The sequence below is a fragment of the Cicer arietinum genome, chromosome 6 (assembly GCF_000331145.2).
Source record: "Cicer arietinum cultivar CDC Frontier isolate Library 1 chromosome 6, Cicar.CDCFrontier_v2.0, whole genome shotgun sequence".
In the NCBI taxonomy this organism is placed as follows: domain Eukaryota; kingdom Viridiplantae; phylum Streptophyta; class Magnoliopsida; order Fabales; family Fabaceae; genus Cicer; species Cicer arietinum.
This window is the reverse complement of record NC_021165.2, coordinates 13,934,420-13,953,365: the sequence shown is the minus strand read 5'-3', so window position 1 is coordinate 13,953,365 and position 18,946 is coordinate 13,934,420. Positions and strand designations below refer to the sequence as shown.

Below are 18,946 nucleotides of genomic sequence, written 5' to 3'. Positions count from 1 at the left end.
CGCGAAAGCGCTTCCTTTTACAGCGCTTTTTTGACAAGCGCTGTAAAAGCCTTATAACGTGATGCGCAAACGTTATATGACATACTACAGCGCTTGTTTTACAGCGCTTTGAATCAAAAGTGCTGTAATAGGTTCCGTTATTTTTAAAATATAATTACTACCGCGCTTGTGTTTAGCAAGCGCTGTAAAATGGACGCTGTTAAATGTCATTTTTGGCGTAGTGCTACTTTGAAACACTGATCTAAATCAACAACACTCAATAAGGTTAAGCACTCGTTCCTTTGTCTATTCTATTTTTAGCATCAAGCAATCAACAACACTCCAATTTCAGTCAAGGTATTGGCATAACCCTCCAAACTTTAGCATCTATCTCCTAAAGTTGACAATTATCATATTAAAAGATGAATTTATCGGTCAAACTCTTTAATTACTTACCAAACGTGTTCTTTTTTTTGTTTATTGATAATAATAATAATAATAATAATAATAATAATAATAATAATAATAATAATAATAAATATAATACACGTAACCAGAATCAAATTCATGGATAAGTAATTATATACTAAACAGATTGCAACCAACATTGCATACATTGGTTTGAGTAGAGTTAGATTGGGATCTCTTATAGATGATTTTCAACTGAAATTAGTCATAGATTATCAAAATATACTAAATATTTATTTGATTTTGCGGTGATAAAAATTTATTTTGAATTAATTTATTTTGCTAAATTGATTTAGTTAAAAAATGTGTTAGAATGTAAAGTGGTTTATTAGATACATTAATTAATATAAGAGATATGCTAACAATTGACCTTAAGACACTTGTTAAGAAATTAAAAATTTAAATAAAAGTTAATTATTTTGTGGAAAAATCAAAAATTTAAAATTTCAAAGAGTTAAATGCAATTAAATTTATATTTTTAGCGTCTTACCAGGTGCTTAGAGTACTTGTTAGTATTTTCTTTAAGTGAGTTGAACAATTAAATTGAACGTAAAAATCATATTTATAATCAAAAGTTAGAAATTTTAGTTTCATCTTAGAATCAATTTTAAGGTCAAAATAAATTATATTTGAACACAAAAAATAACAAAATCAATTATACATCTCTATAATCAATTTTATCTCATTCATAAGTTGAATCAAACTTACACTAAATTAATGGACAATGTCTTTTTAAGAGTAAACAACTATAATATAAACAATAAAATTAAATAACTTTTTAGTCCCTAAATAATAATAATTTCTTAAGTCTTTGTAAATTTGTTTTTCACTTTTTAATTTTTATAAAATTCTCCATATGCATTTTAGGTCTATTTTATTAGTTTAATTAATAGTAGCTTTTTATTTAGTTTTATTAATATTCTATTTGAATTAAAATAAAATAAAAAGGAAAAACCCTAAATTATGAACACAATTAAAAAACCAAATGTAGCTAAACCCAAATTAGAAACCTTTTCTTCATCTGTCTTCCTCCACACCATACGAAGACAAAAATCACTACATATCTATTGATTCTATGTTATTATTACTATTATATATAAATATTACAATTATTTGGCTTTTTGTGATAATATTATGTTAAGGTTGCATCTATAAAGAAAGTTTTTTTATTTATTTAAAAAAAACAAGCTAAAAAGCAGACACCATCTAGAAAAACAGCCGCAGGATAAAAAAAATGTTTGATATAGTTTTTTTAATAAATATAAAATAAATAAATATTCTTTTAAAATTAGAAAAAGTGTTAATATCATTTAAGACAGTGTCAATTAGGTAAACGCAATTTCTAGTTTAAAACGAGGGAAGATGCTTTTAATTTGGGGATGATGGTTTTAATTTGAGAATTTAGATTTTTATTTTATTTTAATTCAAATGGATATAAGTAAGTTGTACACGTAGTAGTGCCGCATAACCTTCAATTAGCGGAAACACAGTCAAGGGGACCAAAAATTAAAAAAATAACAATTATCAACTATATATTTCTATAATTAATTTTATCTCATTTATACAATATAATAAAATAAATATAATATTTTGACAAGTTTGACGCGTGTCACTTAAATAAAGTGTTAGATAAATATAAAATTTCTATTATAAATTTTTTATTAATAGAAATAATCATCATTGTGTAAATTTTATTAAAAAAAAAAATAAAACTCTCATTACATCGCAATTTGATAGAATGAGTTAGTTGAGAATTTATTAGTCAATTAAAAATAAAAAGAATAAATTAAAATAAAATACAATGAATTACATTTGACACAATTTTTTGAAAGTAAATAAGACTTCTATTTCATCACTTTGAGAATTTATTGGCCAATTAAAAAATAAGAATAATGAATCAAAAATAAAATATAATCAATTACTTGTATAAGTAATGATTTAAACACTACTTTAATAACCACCCCTTCAAATTAATTTGATTAAAAATTTAATTTAATTTTACGTGAATTCTTTCGGTGCATTCAGATTTTTCTTCTTAATTAGGATCTTCTTTATAAATATCATTCATATATTATCATGTATACACAGTTCTCTTTCATGTGTTTATATTTTTCCAAAAACAAAAAACTAGATTTTGCTTTTTCAATTTCTCCAAGAAGGAGTTATTAAATATGGTTGTTAGGACTGTGTGATTTTTTGTCTAATAAAATTCGTGAGAGAGCTGTGTACAATTTCGTTCTCTTGCGTTGCTTCTAACTCTGGAGCATATGAAAATCGAACACTTATTCAAATTTGCTAAATTTATTTCAATCTGTCACATCAATTCGAAATGTTTAAAAAACTTATGTCTCTATTTTGCTATATATTTTGTTTATTTTGTTATATTTCTAAATTTTGTCTAAAAAATTGTACGTATATGTATATATCTATGCTCTAAAGTTTATTTGTAAGATTTGTCCTAGTAACTACCGATTCTAAATTCTCTGCTACATAACTGTTACAGAATTATATTGAATCTGTTGTTAACACGAACACAAGTTTTTACTCATGAATACAATCAACTTAATTTCTAAAATATTAGAATATTAATTAGAAAAACAATAATATTAGAATATTAATGAAAAAAATAATAATTTATAGGAATTACAAAAATACAATCCAATTCGAAGGTTTTTTTTTTACGTAATCTTTAAAAACTACTCTAGCAAATCCATTATGTGTATTGTAATTTTTTTTTTTGTAATGGAAATATTATTTTTCTTTAGTATTTTATAACGAGTAGCACGGAATGAAAGATATTTTGCCACTTGATATAACAAAATTTATATGAATTTTCAAATGTCATGTATTTCATAAAAGTAACATAATGTGTTGAATAATAAAAATAAAAAGTAATTATTAAGTTACTTACTCATCTTTACGTTTACTAATTTACTTAGTTTATATATGTCCATGTACATTATTTTAAAAATTGTTATTTCATCTAATCTAATTATTTAACTTTTCAATAATCATTGTTTTTATTTGTTTAAAATTAAAAGTATTATTTTATAATAAGTTTTTTGGAAAGAAAAAAAGATTATTCGTAGAATTGAAAAATAAGACATTATCGTTCAGATTAAAGAGCGGGTCATGTTTTTGATCAATGACATTGACAATGTAAAAAATAATTTTTTAATTTAATTTACGATTAGATTTTTTTATTTTATTTTATTGTAAATTGTTTATTTTTAAGTCAACTTATATATTTAATGTCAATGTCAATAAAATTTATATATATAAATTAATATAACAATTTATTTATCAATATCGTAAGCTATTTCCGTGTGACGCACCGGCTACACATTAGTTTAACAATAAAATCAAATATACGCTAAATCTTAAAAGAAGAAGAGTATTTAAAAATAAAATGGACAACAATTTTTAGAATAAAATATAAATAATAATTAAAAAATTAATATAATTGAACTTAATTATTAATTAAATACATAATTTTTTTAACAATCAATCTTATTTATATTTAAAAAGTATAATATAAATAATAAATATTTGAACTGGAAATTGTTGATAGTCGAAAGTATTTACTTACCCGTAATGATCTTTGCACACATCTATTAGCTTTTGATGATTTGAGGTAAGCAATAAAACAAGAGAGTGAATCTGGTGGTAAGTAACACTATTCGTTGCTTTAAAAATCCTTTGAATCAAATAGTTAGCAAAAGGATGTTTGATGAAGTCGTGTATATTATCCTTCACTACTGATAGAATCGCCTCAACATTTCGTGGGTTACCCTCGTCAATCTTCGTCTGTAAACAACGACATCCATGCCAATCCATTGCCATCAAAACCAAGTTATTATTAATATCATTATAATTATTATGGATAGGAGGAACATCTCTTTGCCTCCTTCCATTAATATCTAACCAATTGCGACCAAGGTTTCGATTCAAAAAATCAGGACCATCAAACAAGGAAAAAGCAGGAGTAGACGATGATGAAGAAGGGAAATAGTTCTTGTTGTTGTTGTTGTTGTTGTTTCCCATTGAAAAAAGAGTAGAATGAAAACACAATATTATAAAAGATTTGATTAATTTGTTGATATGCACTTGCACCATTTATAGATAGATACATTCTTCATGCATGTTGTAGCCGTTATTATTTGAGTTTTAGATGAAGTGCAATTGTTCTTTTATCTTTTAATACTTAATTTGATAAAATTGTTGTTTTTTTACAAAGATAATGTGATCTTTTGTTACTATTATAGATAGCATAATAAATTTGAGACATTTTCGTAACAGATTATATAATCGCGATAGTTTAAAAAGTAAAAAGTATTGAGTGATATTTTAAAAAAATAAAAAAAATGTTTTGAGTCACTGATTTTTAATTAGTGGTGGTGTTCCTTTCCCCTCCCTCTCCACCGTACTATCTTATTATATGATTTTTATGATAAATTTGTATTGGGTTAATTTTACGATGGTGACGTAGGTTGATTTCGTCTTTTCATGGAGAATAATATGCTCTACTATTTAGTGTAATAATAATTACTCATGAATCACCTTATCTTTTTATTACTTAGCTCATCCACCTTAGCAATCAAAGCAACTTAATATCTCATCATTGAGATAAATTAATAATTTATAAGTTATTAATTAATTAAACTATGAATAATTGCTGAAGTTGAAAAAATTTTAGATGATTTTTTTTTAATAATATTATAAGTATTAATTATTTTACATCATCGTAATATACGACATATTAACATCATTTTAGTTCAAAACTATGAGAGAAAAATCACAATTAAATAATTTTAAAGTAGGAAACTAAGTATGTGAGCAAATGAAAATTAAAAACCAAAACTGTAATTACGTCAATATTTTTTAATTAGTTTGAAAAAAAGATTTTTTATCAAACAAAAATATCTCAACAAACCACACTATAACTACTTTTATCATATCCATTAAACACCTCATTTATCTTTTTCTAATTTTATTTAAAAATAATTTGATAAATTTTAAATTATTTCTGAATTTATTTATTTTTTAACTAATAAAATATTTTTTATTTTATATAGCAAATATTTTTCAACAAACTTTATTCTAACCAACAAACATCTTATTTATCTTTTTTTTTTTATATAAATTATTTATACTTTTATTTTAAGACAATTTTTTTCAACATAATTTGATTATTTTTTGTATTTTAATTTTTTTCAACATAATTTGATTATTATATATGTATAGGTTTTTATGCTTGGGATGTGCTCTCTCATCTTACATTGATAAAATTAAATATATATTATTAATATTAAATTCACTTAAATTAAATAAATTAAAACATACCCACACGCGAGTTAGCATCTAGTTGTTAATTATGGAGTAACTATATTTGATAGAGTTATCTGTTATGTTATGTTTTTATTTGGTTTATAATTTATTGTCGGGGTAAAATTTCAATTTTGACCTCTTGGCTTTGGAGCTAGACAAAACATTGAAACAAAAAATATGTACACAAAAGAATTAAGGATACAAGTAAAAGAAGTGAAGATAGCAAGGATATAAGTCACTTAAACTAATAATTTAATACTACTTAACTATTTTGATTTTTGGGTTTGTGCTGAAAATGATTAAAAAAAAAAAAACTAGTAACAAAATCACTCGAGGTAGAAACTCCCAACAAAAAATTATGAAGTTGGAAATAACTAATGAGTATAAAAGCCTCAAAATTCATCAGACGTAGAAACCAGGACTGTTACTTCCTTTTCATTTACTTCAACATCTTTGTCCTTAAAACAACAACTCCTCAACAGTAGCCTGTTTACTCCCAAGATATATGCTTCGTTCTTGCTCATGCTATACCTTCTTAACTCTCATCATGTGCAGCACCAATTATCAGGACAGGCAGATAAGTTAAGATAACACTACAGTCACCACATCCTCTGTCTCTGCCTCGATAGATCCCTTTTTTGCCACGAAGTTTGATATATTACATTGAGTGTCACAAGCCATTGTCACACTGATGATTTCAATTCCTAAAGGCAGCGTGTAAATTTATCAAGCCAGAATTAGATATTCAAACCCAGAAACCATCATAATGAATTTGCTGAAATCCATTGGTTATACTCATCCATCCTTATTATAAAGGAGCTTGAACTTGCAGAACCTCCTCCACCGTATGCCTTCAAGTTGTCAGTGCAGAAAACTCATTAATGTGTATCAAAATGTTAAATAAGAATAACTACGTTTGACAAAAAAACGTAGAACCAAACAACACAAACCTTAGCAACTTCAGATGTATCAGTAGCACTATCAGAGCTGCGCAAGCACATTTTGAGATTATTCCGTTGCATGAATATCACAGCCCCTATGGGTCTGTCATTGATGACAACGCATAGTGGATCAGATTATAGAATTTGACAATTCTTTGACACAATTAAAAATCAACAATATAAATTGGCAGGTGATGATGCCTATAAGAAGTTGTTAAGAAAACATTTAGATTCTTCACTTAACCCCTAAGAACCTAAATCAAATGAGGTACTCAGACATAATTGTGTACCCACCAACAGTTACAATCAGAGGAAGAATCAACAAATATTTGGAATCAACAAGAAATAATCAAGATCCAAGTGCTTTTTGTTCATATAATAGGCTCCATGTATATATGCCCACTGAATTTCAAGACCTAACGTTGACAAGCGATTAGTACTAAACGATTGCATGCTTTTGAATAGAAACCAGTAATCCAGTGTTGGAGACCATCAAATGCATTGAACGTTTCAGTGTGATGTGTCATAGACACTGGAACTCAGGAGGAACTGTTTTAGGTTATTTTAATTTGAAGGGTCTAGTTATGAGAAGAATTTGCTCTTTGTTTTTTTGAGTGAAAGAAAAAACAGATCATGTGGAGATAAACAAGGAAGCCTAAGCTGAACCACAATGGATTTCTTGGTCATAATCTATTGCTTGGCTAAGTTTGAGTTTTTGTCATTACAAATTGCCATCACTGTTCTTCTGGCAATGGACTCAATGTAACAACTGATTATTCCAATCAACATGCTCATGAAAAGTTTGGTCGAGCTATCGTCAAATTTTAACTAAACTTTTATTACTCTCAGACAACCTAAAAAAAACAAAGCACTCTTCTAACAACATAATAACACAAGCATAAATTCAGTAGATCTTTGAAATAAAGTACCTCACCTCAGACCAATAGCAGCACTTTTTACACTAAGAAGCATGCCAATTTCATCACTTAAGTTAGAATTTCCATCTGCTCGGACTCCCTACACAGTAACAATGGCAACAAAACTTGATTACAGATTTCAACCACAAAATGGGGCGGGGACATTACCATTGCATGATGCTGTTATAATCAATCGAACTGGCAATAATTAATTATGCATTAAGTACTACAAAAAGCAGAAAGCAACAGAGAAAGTTCATGGTACAAAATCAAATTTTATTTATTATTATTTGGTTATAAACATCACAAACTTGTAGAGAAAGTTTGGCTACATAATATTTTGAGGAAATAATAGTTTTTTTATTTTTAAAAATGGATTACTTTTCCAAATTGAGCTAACCCAAACACGTACTAAATAAAAAATTACAGCATTTTAAGAGCAATAGAAACTAAGATGATGATATCCTGAAACATTACCAGGCACTCTCCATAAAATCCTCTACCTAGCCGAACCCTGAAAACCTTTTCCAGCAATTTACTTGCAGCATTCCGGCGGGCTGAAAGAGATGAATTTCCTTTAGCAATTAACCCTTCAACACTCAATTCCAGCAACTGCAATATGGATTTTTTTATAGGATATGAAATGTTTAGCGAAGACATAATAACCAGAGAAAAATTGACAACAATTTACATCAAGAGTAACATATACAGATGTTTCTGCTTTTTGGAATGTTACAGTAAGGCACATAAAAGCAAGTAAGCAACCAAATAGATGGTTGTTATAGCCGGAATAATCACAGTAAGTACTACTTTATCACAGTGAAATAGAAAGGGTCAGAATTTGTATTAGTCATGATCACTTCAAATAACCAATCAGCTTATGAAATTGTTTATTCTCTTCCCAAGCAAGAAACAAACAGATGATAGATGAACCACCGAAGGTTATAAGACATGTCTTTGATAACAAGATGCTGTCCTACAGAAGCTCAAACACATTCATTGTAAACTGAAGAATATCTTCAGTTTGCCTGGTTAAACTATTTGACTTGGCTTAAGTAAATTCCACCCTTTTGAGAAACAAGAAAATCGTACGGTTAAACAAATTTATTCTTTAATCCATTGTTTTTGTATGAACTTAAATACAAGTCCAAACATTGATTTAGCAACAATGATAATAAGAAAACACACAAACAAAACAAAAATGAAGGATAATCAATCCTACCTGCTTATACATGTATGGGTTTGAAATGCAGCTAAACCTTGACCGCCATTCACTTAGTCCAATGTGAAAGGACTTAATGCCAGGCAAACTCCATCGGCGAAGATCTCCATCCTCAATATACTTCAGAATCAGCTCCATGCGATCTTTATCTTTTGACTCCAACAAACTTGGAACCACACCCTTAAATGGAGTCCAAACATCTTTCTATCTCAACAATTGTTGAATGAGATGCAAGAGAAGTAAAGTGGACAAAAGAATTTAAATTCTTACTTACATTAGAAGTTTTCATATCCTGGTGTTTGTTGGTAAAGTATTCATAAACAGCTCTGGAGCTACTTTTCTCATGATTAACATTAATCACAATATTATCAGGACACTGATTTGCAGAGGGAATATGCCTAAGCACTGATTTGCGATGATCAAACCCAATAATCCTATTTGACATTAATAAGCAATGAAAAGCACATGAGAAATGAAAGATTGGCAATAAAGTAAAAGGACATGAGTGTGAAAACCTACTTGCATTTTGATTGATGGGAAAGTCTGAAAAGGAATTCATTTGGAGGAAGAAAGTCAAGCAGATAACATGTTTGAAGGCCTTGAATGCACAGATCTTCAACCCTAAGTAGCGAAAGATATGTAAGTTTCAAAAAGTATAAAAATAAATTTAAGCGCAAAAAAGAGTGAGTAGAAGAAAGAACCTGAAAGCGAGAGAGGGAACAGAAGAGAAAGGCAAGGAAAGAGAAGGGAGATTGTGACGAGTGTGGAAGAGGTGAGCAAAGAGAGAGGAAAATGCTCCAGAAAATGAAGGGTAATTGTAGAGAACAATGTTGGGAACTTTATCTTCAGAAGCTTTGGATATTGCTTCCAACGCTGCGTCTGAACGCAAGCTTCTACGCACAATCCATAAACACGGACAGAATGTCAATGAAATGCTCCTACTACTTCTCCATTTTCCAACCAACATTTCATCGGAATTTTTTTCTTTCTTTCACTTCACTGTGTTGACGAGACTAGGGGTTTTATCTCCCAAATTATTCAATTTTAATATTATACCCAAAATATTTTCATTTTCATAACTTAATTTAAAGTTTCATATTTTTCCTTTACTTAAATTTGATTCTTTAAAAAACTAACTATCCAATTTTAAGAAACAAAAAATATATATGTATTTAATGTTGGTGTGTTGATTTTTTTTTCTTCTCAAATTGATATTTTAAATTTAAAAGGGATAAAGTTAATCTCTTAATTATTAAAAAGTTAATAATTAAGATGCACAAAAATATTTAAAATAACTATGTGTTATGTTTTAATAATTAAATAACAAATAATAAGATTCTTGGTTTTATGTTATATTTAAATACTTTCTTCTTTTTAAAATAAAAATAAGTTAAATAACGCGGTGCTTTAACTTAATTTTGTTTTAGTCATTTTTTTTCTTCATTTTTTTCATTTTTTAATTTGATCATTTATTTTAATTTTAAGTGACAATTTGATCTTTTATATTTTAGAATGTCAACAATGTTATTTCGTTTTTTTTTTACACAAATTCATCAAAATTTTTAAATAAAACCTATAAAATTAATTATTATCTTAATATAATGTCAAATTTCATCAAATGCATAACTCAAATATTCAAATACACTCATATTTTTATCTCCAACAACATCAAATTCATCAAATAAAAAATAAAAATATAAGTTTATTTAAAGATTTAAGTTATGAATTTAATGAAATTTGCATTATACCGAAGATGATAATTAATTTTATAGATTTTGAAATTTTAAAAGAGATAACATTGTTGACATTTTAAAACATAAAAGATCAAACTGTCACTTAAAATTAAAATAAATGATTAAATCAAAAGAAAATAAAATTAATAAACTACAAAGTTAATTGAAATTAAGTTAACTGACTGATATGTTATTTAGACATAAAAATAAGTCAGAAAAACATTGATATCTTTAGTATATTGACAATGCCAAATAACATGTTTATAATAAATAGTTTCTAGCGTCTAAGTCAATTTTTTTCCTCTTTGTATATCATTTTAATAGATTAAAATAATTTCATTATTATTTTATTATAGATCTTTCTTTACTATCAATAACAAAATGTTTAGTTTGTCATCCGTTCAATCAATCAAGCATCATAAAAGAATAAGAAATTACAAAACCACACCATATATGATATTACACTTTACAATACAGAGGAAATCATTACGTTTGATTGTTGAATTGAACAGGTATGGTTGTTGAAGCACAAGATCCCACTCCAATATATATTATATGCATGACCATTGAGACAAGTTGTTGGAAGCTTTGATTTTGGCAACTAATTGAGCTGTTGTCGCATGATCAATGCAGCTGTGATCATCTAGTACTTCAGAGACTTTAGCTCATTAGTTTATGATAATGAAATTAAGAATGAACATATATTTATAATCCTTAGTTATACTTTCACATCCTCAATTTGAGACAAGACCCCATATTATTTGCTCTGGCAGGAGGTTCATTGTATTGAGGTTGTGCCTGGCTTAGCTGAAGACTGATTGGTTCATCATGTTTATCATAATATCCATAGCTGATACTACTGCATGAAGGATTGGATGTTGCATATTCTGCACGTCTTGCTGCTCCAATAAGCTTGTATCCAAAATCTTTAATTAATTTTTTTGCTATTTAAAGTAAACTTCAAGCCTTTAGCTTCTTGATAAATCAAAACAGCAGCCCTGTCTCTATGTTGTGTTTGTGTGTGTGTAGCCTCTTTTATTTTTAAATATGCATAATCATTTTGTCACACATTCATACTTTTAAATATTTATGAAACCATGAGTATGATGAATGACATATTCTTAAATTACAGAATGTGTATTTTTCAGACGTGAAATGAATTTATTTACTGATACAAATATTTGCAGAACTATTTTAGAGATAAATCTAAAAACTAATTTTATTTTCTTTCCATAAACTTTACAAAATAACATTTATAAATTATGAAAACATATTGATTTAATTTAACGTTTGTTATAGATTTACCTTGTTTAGTTTTGCATTTTCCTCACCAATGAGGTCTATCTTCTTATGAAGTTCTTCATTTTCTTGGCTACAAAGGTTTTCCTACAATGACATCAATGGAAATTGGTAAGAATTTTGCTGTGAAACCTTTCATTCATCAAAAGGAACAAAGCTTGATTCCTAAAACCTTTTTGTGTAATTCTTTGATCTCATCACTAAACATTTGATCCTGCAAGTCAACAAATTATTGTGTCAAATAGATTCTTTGAATTTTCCTTTTTGTTCAAAACAATGTATAATCAAACTTTTACCAAGAAAAATTTAAAAGAAAATTTTGTTAAAAACTTGATCAGAACCAAAATGAAACTTTATAAGGGAAGATTTGACTATCACACATATATATATAACTATGACTGTGATACCTTTCTCATGCGAATGTTTTTCAAACTCATCTCCAATTGATTTTCTAGATGCTGCAGCTCATTAAATTCCAAACCAGATAGTTCTTGGCCCATCACTTGTCTGCATTTACCAAAAACAAAGTGTGGAGTCCTTATTCTTGAGGGAAGATGTTTTTCAAGTTGCATTATTGAATTTAATTGATTCTTTTACTACAAAATCTGCATATATATCTTTGATGAATCATGGTTTCAAAAGATAGCATGATTTAAGGCAAAATGTTTATTCCTTTTAAATGTTATATTGATGTGGTTGATTGTTGGAAAATAGAGACTCTAACAACAGAGACATATTCCAAATAAAAGATTATTAAAGGTTAATAGTTAAAAGTGTCTAGAATTGCATCTATATATCCAATTGACTAAAAAATATAGACTTGGACCGGAACTGTATGATATTTGACCTCCCTGTATGGATACTCACTACTTATACATGGAGACGGTATGTTGTATGACTATTGAGTTGCAATTACCTTTTATGTGGATGTGGTAGGCACCACAACAAGAGCCAAAGCCTATATCTATTGTGGATGTGTTGTACAACCATATAGATTGAGAACTTTGAAAAACGCTAGGAACAGGGTTTCAACTTATTTGACTGAGATTGCAGATGGGGGATTCATAGAAGGGTTTCAACTTACCCTAGGAGGCCATTGCACAATATTGTGGTATAAATCTCTACTAACTAACTAGTGTAAAATAATTAATCTACTAACGTAACTAATTAACCAACTAAGATATCTAGTCAATGATCTCAGGAGATTTGTCTTTGAGTGGTCATCTACATCTAGCAGAGAGGGATATCACAAATACCCTTCATTGACGGATGACGATTAGTGCGTTGTGGAACAAACTAGGAATCACTTGAGGAAGACTCGGAATATGAGGCAGACGTCTCAAATGTTCCTTCTCGTGGTAGGTTTGTTATAGATCCCTCCAACAAACGATCATGTGTTTGACCAATTGGATATGAGAGTCTTGAGTCTAATTAGTTTAGACTTTTGGATAAGTTATGATTTTAAAGATGCTTGTATTTTGATATATTTATACTTGATTCTGGTGTTTGTATTTTGTTTTATTTTTAATTTAATTTGTCTTATTGATATGTATCTATTAGAAATGGCCACTCAAATGGATTCAACAAAACCAACCCAACTTATGGACATGCACTCTTGGTCTTGGTTCTCTTTTAAACTAGGAGGCAATTATTTATTTAGAAATAAATGTATTAGTCCTCCTCAATGCTTGAAGCATATAAGGAGTATAATAGATATATAGATATGTGCATAATATTTTACCTTTGCCAATTCTTCAAGTGCTGCAATTGTTTCCTCAAGTTTGAGGCTTCACTTTGCCAAAACTTGCAAGTAGTAATACAAATATGAGATGTATATAATAATACAATCACTTATGCATTGCATGGCGATTTTTATTTTTATTTTATTTATTTATTTTATTTCTAGAGCTTATTTGCACTTATGAAAAAAGTATTATAGCTAGTTTTTGGCTAAAGTTAAAAATAGTTCGCGACCAATCTTACTTATGAATGAAGATATTTGAGCGAGCTTATTTCAATAAGCTTATGCATATGTTTGATTCAATTGTGTTAAATAAACTTATACATATGTCTTATTTTATCATTTATTAATGTCTTACATTTTAATGGTTAATAAAATATTTTAAATATAAATTTATATTGTCTTTAAGTCATAATTTAACTGATAAATATCGATTTCGTTAGATTGGACATCTTATCTCAATTTTGAATCCAGAATCTCACATGAGTTAATTATAGTAGAATTTATTATATTTTTTTAAATAAAAAAATTAAATAAAATAAAAAATAACATAAATCCATATTTTTGTCTTTGAAAAGTATCTCTTATTATTATTATTATTATTATTATTATTATTATTTATTTATTTATTTATTTTTTCTTCTGAATTTTTAATATGTCATTTCTGTTTACTTAGTAGCTATCGTGCTTCTATACTTGAAAGTTGAAAAATATTTAATTGTTAAAAAGTTATGTGAATATGTAAATTAAGCTGCAAAATAGTATTTGGCGTGTGTGTATATGGAGGAGTATTACCTGGACATCCCAAGTAGTAGGATTCATTGAGTGATGACGGTCCTCAGCTAACTTGCTATAACGCTCGATAGTAGATTCCATGCTGCCAATAATGTAGATGTTTTGCATTAATCATATGGAAATAATATTATTGTGAATATCATTTCTAAAGTAACATTATATAAACATAAAAAATGTTACTTTAGAAAATGTTAACAATGATAAACATAGAAGAGAGGAAGATGAAGAGAAGAGAAAGACAAAAAACCACTAAGTTTTATAAACTAAATGAACAAAAGATTTAATGTGATAGAATTACAATAAATGTGTATACAAAAGAATAAAAAAATCTAAAATAAAATGATAAATGTACAAAAAAAATCACAAAACTCAATTGTTAATTGTTAATAGGACAAAAACAACACTCAATTGTTAATAAAATACATCAATACAATACACATTCAAATTAAACTAAAACAAAAAAAATGATAAATATACGAATAAACTTATAACACTAAATTGTTAATAGTACAAAACAATAATATTTATACTTTCAGTAACATTAATGACATCAAAATCAATGATTAAATTTGTAATGGACTGAAACTACATTGTCAATCTGAACAAAAAATGAACACCACAATAAGACAAAAAATAAAAAAGTGTAGCACCAAGACGACATAATCATAAAAAAGTACGAAAGAAACAATAAAACAATAAATTTACGTGGAAATCACTCATTTAGATAAAATGAAAAAATAAAATGACTTGAAAGGATAATTTTAACTCAAAAAATGATTATAAACCATTGTTTCTATAATGGATAAAGAAGAAGAAGAAAGACTAAGATTTTAGAGTGAATGTCTTGGAAATAATGAAAGAAGATCCTGAGACTAAGTAAGTTAAAGAAGTATATGAGTTATGCACATTGTTGTTCTTCCTTCATCGATTTTTTTTCTTGTTTAATTGATGTAACTACAACTTGTATTTTTTTTTCTTGTAATGTTATGTCGATTTTTCATCTCAAATTGAAAAAGTTAATCCACAATACCAACTTATAGGGTATTAGATATAGTTGTAGGTGTGCTAGATATTTGAGTAGTTATAAGAATTTATATAATTATGATTTGTTTGTTTAGTTAATCTAAATATTTGGACATCATCGTATTGTCATTGTAACCACTTTTTCTCACTCAATTTCCAACAATCAAACTTGCTCTAAATTCTTTTACTCTTCATTGGACCGAATCATGCTTCTGAAAACTATTTTTGGGATTATCATATAGTAGTGCAACAAAGCACAATACATAATATTCTAACATTTTTCTTTGTCATGATATATTCTTACATGATATCAAATCCATGCATCCTCCTTTAGAATACTTTCTTTCCATTGTATTAATGAGTTCATGAAACTGGATTAGCTACCACACCAAACCATAGCTTGTTGACTTGAACATTTAATCTCAAGTTCTGTTTTGTTAAGTATATATCCTCGTTATCTTTGTCATGTGATTACCACATTTCTAATATTCAAACCTAATTAGTAATTACGTTGGTAATGTCTCCACACTCAAGTTTAAAAACTTGTTAGCATAATTCTCAACTAAAGAAAATTTGTCACAAATTAAAAAGTTGATTACAACAAATGAAAATAACATTATTTGTGTTTTTTGTGATCAACATCTATGTTGAAATTACATGTTATGTGCCATTGCTCAGTAAACCTCTACATTGGTTGGTATTTCAATGAAATATGTCTATTATTACATCTCTAAAGTTAAGAGACATCAAAATTGAAGACCTATTTCATATTCTTATCAATCTCTAATTCTTTTGGGAATTTTATAATATAGTCACGGTTTAAAGGCAAATCTAGTTATTTTTAGTAAATTTTAATAAAATATTATATCTATTGCATTTTTTATTGTTATAAATGTCCTTTGTGTCGATTAATAGAAAATTTTACAATGATTTCAAATGTTGTTATCTATCTTTTGGAAGCTTAAAAACAATTTCTCAATGAATGGGGTATTTAAGGTTACACATATATAGATATGGTGTAAATAGTAAAACTAGCAAACACAATAACTATGATTGGTATGAGGGAGTAACCAATTGAAAACCATACAACTCATTTTCTTGAAATTATTCAAGTTAAAAATTTAACAACACTAAATGAGATTGATTTGATGTAAGAGTTAAAGAGTAGAGTGATAATAGAATAGAGTGATAATGAAAGAAATTAACTCTTATGCCTATCAAATACAAACTATACTAACAAAAAATAATTTAAAGTCTACAAAAATGACAAAATTCATTTTTTTAATTATTTTAGCTACTTTAAATTGTATTCAATCAATTGATATAATTTTTTTATCAATTTGAATGAATATTGAATATACCATTTTAAATATAAAAAAAAATACACACAATACTAACATTTGTTACCAACTATATTAACATTCTATAGTATGTTTGTAAAAAAATAAGCATTCTATAGTATGATTCTGAAGAAAAAATGAAATGATACATATGATTAATGTAAATATAAAATACAAGTATAAATTTGTAAATATAAAATACTTTTATATTATATTATCGGTATAAGTATAAATTTAATAAAATAAGCTTTAAATTGTTTCATATATATTTTATAATTATTTTGATTAGACTAGTTTTAATATATGTATCCTTGAATTAATTTGAAAGTTGTACCTATCTAGGTTAAGCAAACAGAAAATAAGATTGTGCTATAGATGAAAAAGAAAAGGGAGTAAAGTATATTAATGAAGCATAGATCGAGTTAATTTTGAAGAGTAGGTAAAAAAAAAAGAGATAATGAAGAAAATGATTTGAAGGTACCTTGAGCTTGCGTAGTCATAAAGCTTGTGAGTGCAAGAGAACACAATCAATCCAACTTGTGCATCACATAGAATGGATAGTTCTTCAGCTTTCTTCATCAACCCTTTTTTTCTCTTTGCGAATGTCACTTGCCGGCTACTTGAGTTCTCAATCCTTTCAATCACAATCTTTCCTCTCCTCATCTTAATTTACAACTAGGGTTCTCTCAATTAATCTCAAATAATATATTTACCTGAAATAATTCATAAGAGTTTTTCTCACCGGTTGCTTGAATAATTGCACAAACATAGATTTTAAAATAAAATAATAACTTTAGTTGTTCCAAAACAAATAAATAAGTTATAAAAAAAAAATAAATAAGTCAATGGAATATATGGAAGCAATTAGTTGTAGAACTAACTTACTAGAAAATTATTGCGAGAGCAGATGCTAAAACTAAAACGGGAAGAAGATGCTTTGATTAAAGTGGTATTTGTAGGACTCAAGGCTGTTTAATTTGTTGTGCCTATATTATATATCGAGGAGTTTAAGGTTTTGGTGTATGGGCCAATGAGCATTGAACAAGTACGCAAAAATATGGGTTCTTTGCCAATTGAGAATCACACAAAGTACAAGTAGCTCAAGTCACAATGCATAGGAAAATGACAAAGTGTTGCAAATTTATCATGACGTGTCACTTAATGTGTGGTAACCTCGTACTGTTCAACTCCTACATCAGCAATACAGTCAAATTAATTAATGTTTCGGATCATCCTCATCGGTCACCACTTTTCAACCATCACACCTATTTTAAGCTCAATTTTTATATATAATTGCGGTTACTTATTAAAACATCTTTATATTAACGGTGAGAGTTGAACTCACATATGAGTAGTAAGTTAATTTATTATGAATTGAACTAAAACTTGACACGAACACAATCTCTTCGCTCTATAAAATTATTGCATACTAATATGTCATCATTCAACTATTTAAGTTTGACACATTTCTAAAATTGATATTTCATTTGCACCGTGAGTATTTTTCAATTACATTTGTTAAAATAAATATATGCGTGTGGCATTTATTGCTTATTTGAAAAATCTAAATCAACAATTGATAGCATTTTTTTAATTTTTTTAAAGAATTAAATATTTTTAATTAATTTTAGAGGAAAAAGAGGTTTAATTACTATAGTTAGAATTTTGATAATATTGAGAGCGAGATTTAACAGTAAATCATATAGCTTGAGAGAGGAAAATTTAACGGAAACCATTTTGATGGGTAGTACATCAATTAAAGCTTTTAAGTATGATCGATGATATTCTTTAAATATATATTTAAAAGTGTTTTTTATCTTTGCGGTTGAGACAATATATTTAATAATTTTCTTTATCTTTATGTTGAGATAGTATTATAATGATTTGAGGCAAGATAATTTTAAAACACATGTTTATTTTTCTTTATTTTTTCAAACCGACGTTGATTGAATAATTATCTCAACCTTAAAAATAAAAAAGAACATTAACATTGTTAATCATTATTAATATTTCAAATTTCTTTTAAACATTAGTTTATGATAAACTATATATAAAATTCATCCTGGTGAGAATATGAGTTTTAACTATTTTGGATGGTTTAATTTAAAATTTAAGGAATGAAACTTCGATGGTTTAATTTAGTACTAAAAAACAAATATT

The 18,946-nt window shown here is 27.2% G+C and overlaps 2 protein-coding genes across 4 annotated transcripts; both read right to left on the bottom strand.

Moving 5' to 3' along the window:
* Positions 1-5,989: 5,989 nt before the first annotated feature.
* Positions 5,990-9,877, bottom strand: LOC101491588 (uncharacterized). 2 transcript variants are annotated; one of them, XM_004504814.4, is made up of 8 exons: positions 9,557-9,874; positions 9,375-9,476; positions 9,130-9,289; positions 8,856-9,035; positions 8,111-8,245; positions 7,651-7,733; positions 6,726-6,819; positions 5,990-6,626 (listed from the first exon to the last, which is right to left on the bottom strand). In XM_004504814.4, the coding sequence occupies exons 1-8, from the start codon at positions 9,820-9,822 to the stop codon at positions 6,537-6,539; spliced, it is 1,110 nt and encodes a 369-aa protein (XP_004504871.1). In that variant the 5' UTR covers positions 9,823-9,874; the 3' UTR covers positions 5,990-6,536. The 2 variants fall into 2 exon arrangements, 1 of the variants encoding a protein (XP_004504871.1); XR_003473240.2 differs by having other exon boundaries at positions 6,599-6,626; positions 7,646-7,733; positions 9,557-9,877.
* A 1,036-nt stretch (positions 9,878-10,913) lies between these two features.
* LOC101491267 (MADS-box transcription factor 23) lies at positions 10,914-17,789 on the bottom strand. 2 transcript variants are annotated; one of them, XM_004504813.4, is made up of 8 exons: positions 17,672-17,789; positions 17,268-17,499; positions 14,424-14,505; positions 13,629-13,690; positions 12,295-12,394; positions 12,060-12,101; positions 11,894-11,974; positions 10,914-11,500 (listed from the first exon to the last, which is right to left on the bottom strand). In XM_004504813.4, the coding sequence occupies exons 2-8, from the start codon at positions 17,447-17,449 to the stop codon at positions 11,315-11,317; spliced, it is 735 nt and encodes a 244-aa protein (XP_004504870.1). In that variant the 5' UTR covers positions 17,450-17,499; positions 17,672-17,789; the 3' UTR covers positions 10,914-11,314. The 2 variants fall into 2 exon arrangements, with proteins under 2 accessions (XP_004504870.1, XP_027191437.1); XM_027335636.2 differs by having other exon boundaries at positions 11,163-11,500; positions 17,668-17,733.
* Between the last annotated feature and the right edge of the window lie 1,157 nt (positions 17,790-18,946).

Bases quoted from the DNA above. Each gene is read 5' to 3' on its own strand.
- LOC101491588 (XM_004504814.4), bottom strand. From the start codon at position 9,822: ATGTTGGTTGGAAAATGGAGAAGTAGTAGGAGCATTTCATTGACATTC. The intron at 9,290-9,374 runs GTAGGTTTTCAC...AATGTCAAATAG, and splicing joins TCCCATCAATCAAAATGCAA to GATTATTGGGTTTGATCATC. The intron at 6,627-6,725 runs GTTTGTGTTGTT...GACAACTTGAAG, and splicing joins ATACATCTGAAGTTGCTAAG to GCATACGGTGGAGGAGGTTC.
- LOC101491267 (XM_004504813.4), bottom strand. From the start codon at position 17,449: ATGAGGAGAGGAAAGATTGTGATTGAAAGGATTGAGAACTCAAGTAGC. The intron at 12,102-12,294 runs GTATCACAGTCA...GTTGACTTGCAG, and splicing joins AAAACATTCGCATGAGAAAG to GATCAAATGTTTAGTGATGA. The intron at 11,975-12,059 runs GTTTTAGGAATC...ATGTCATTGTAG, and splicing joins TCAAAGAATTACACAAAAAG to GAAAACCTTTGTAGCCAAGA.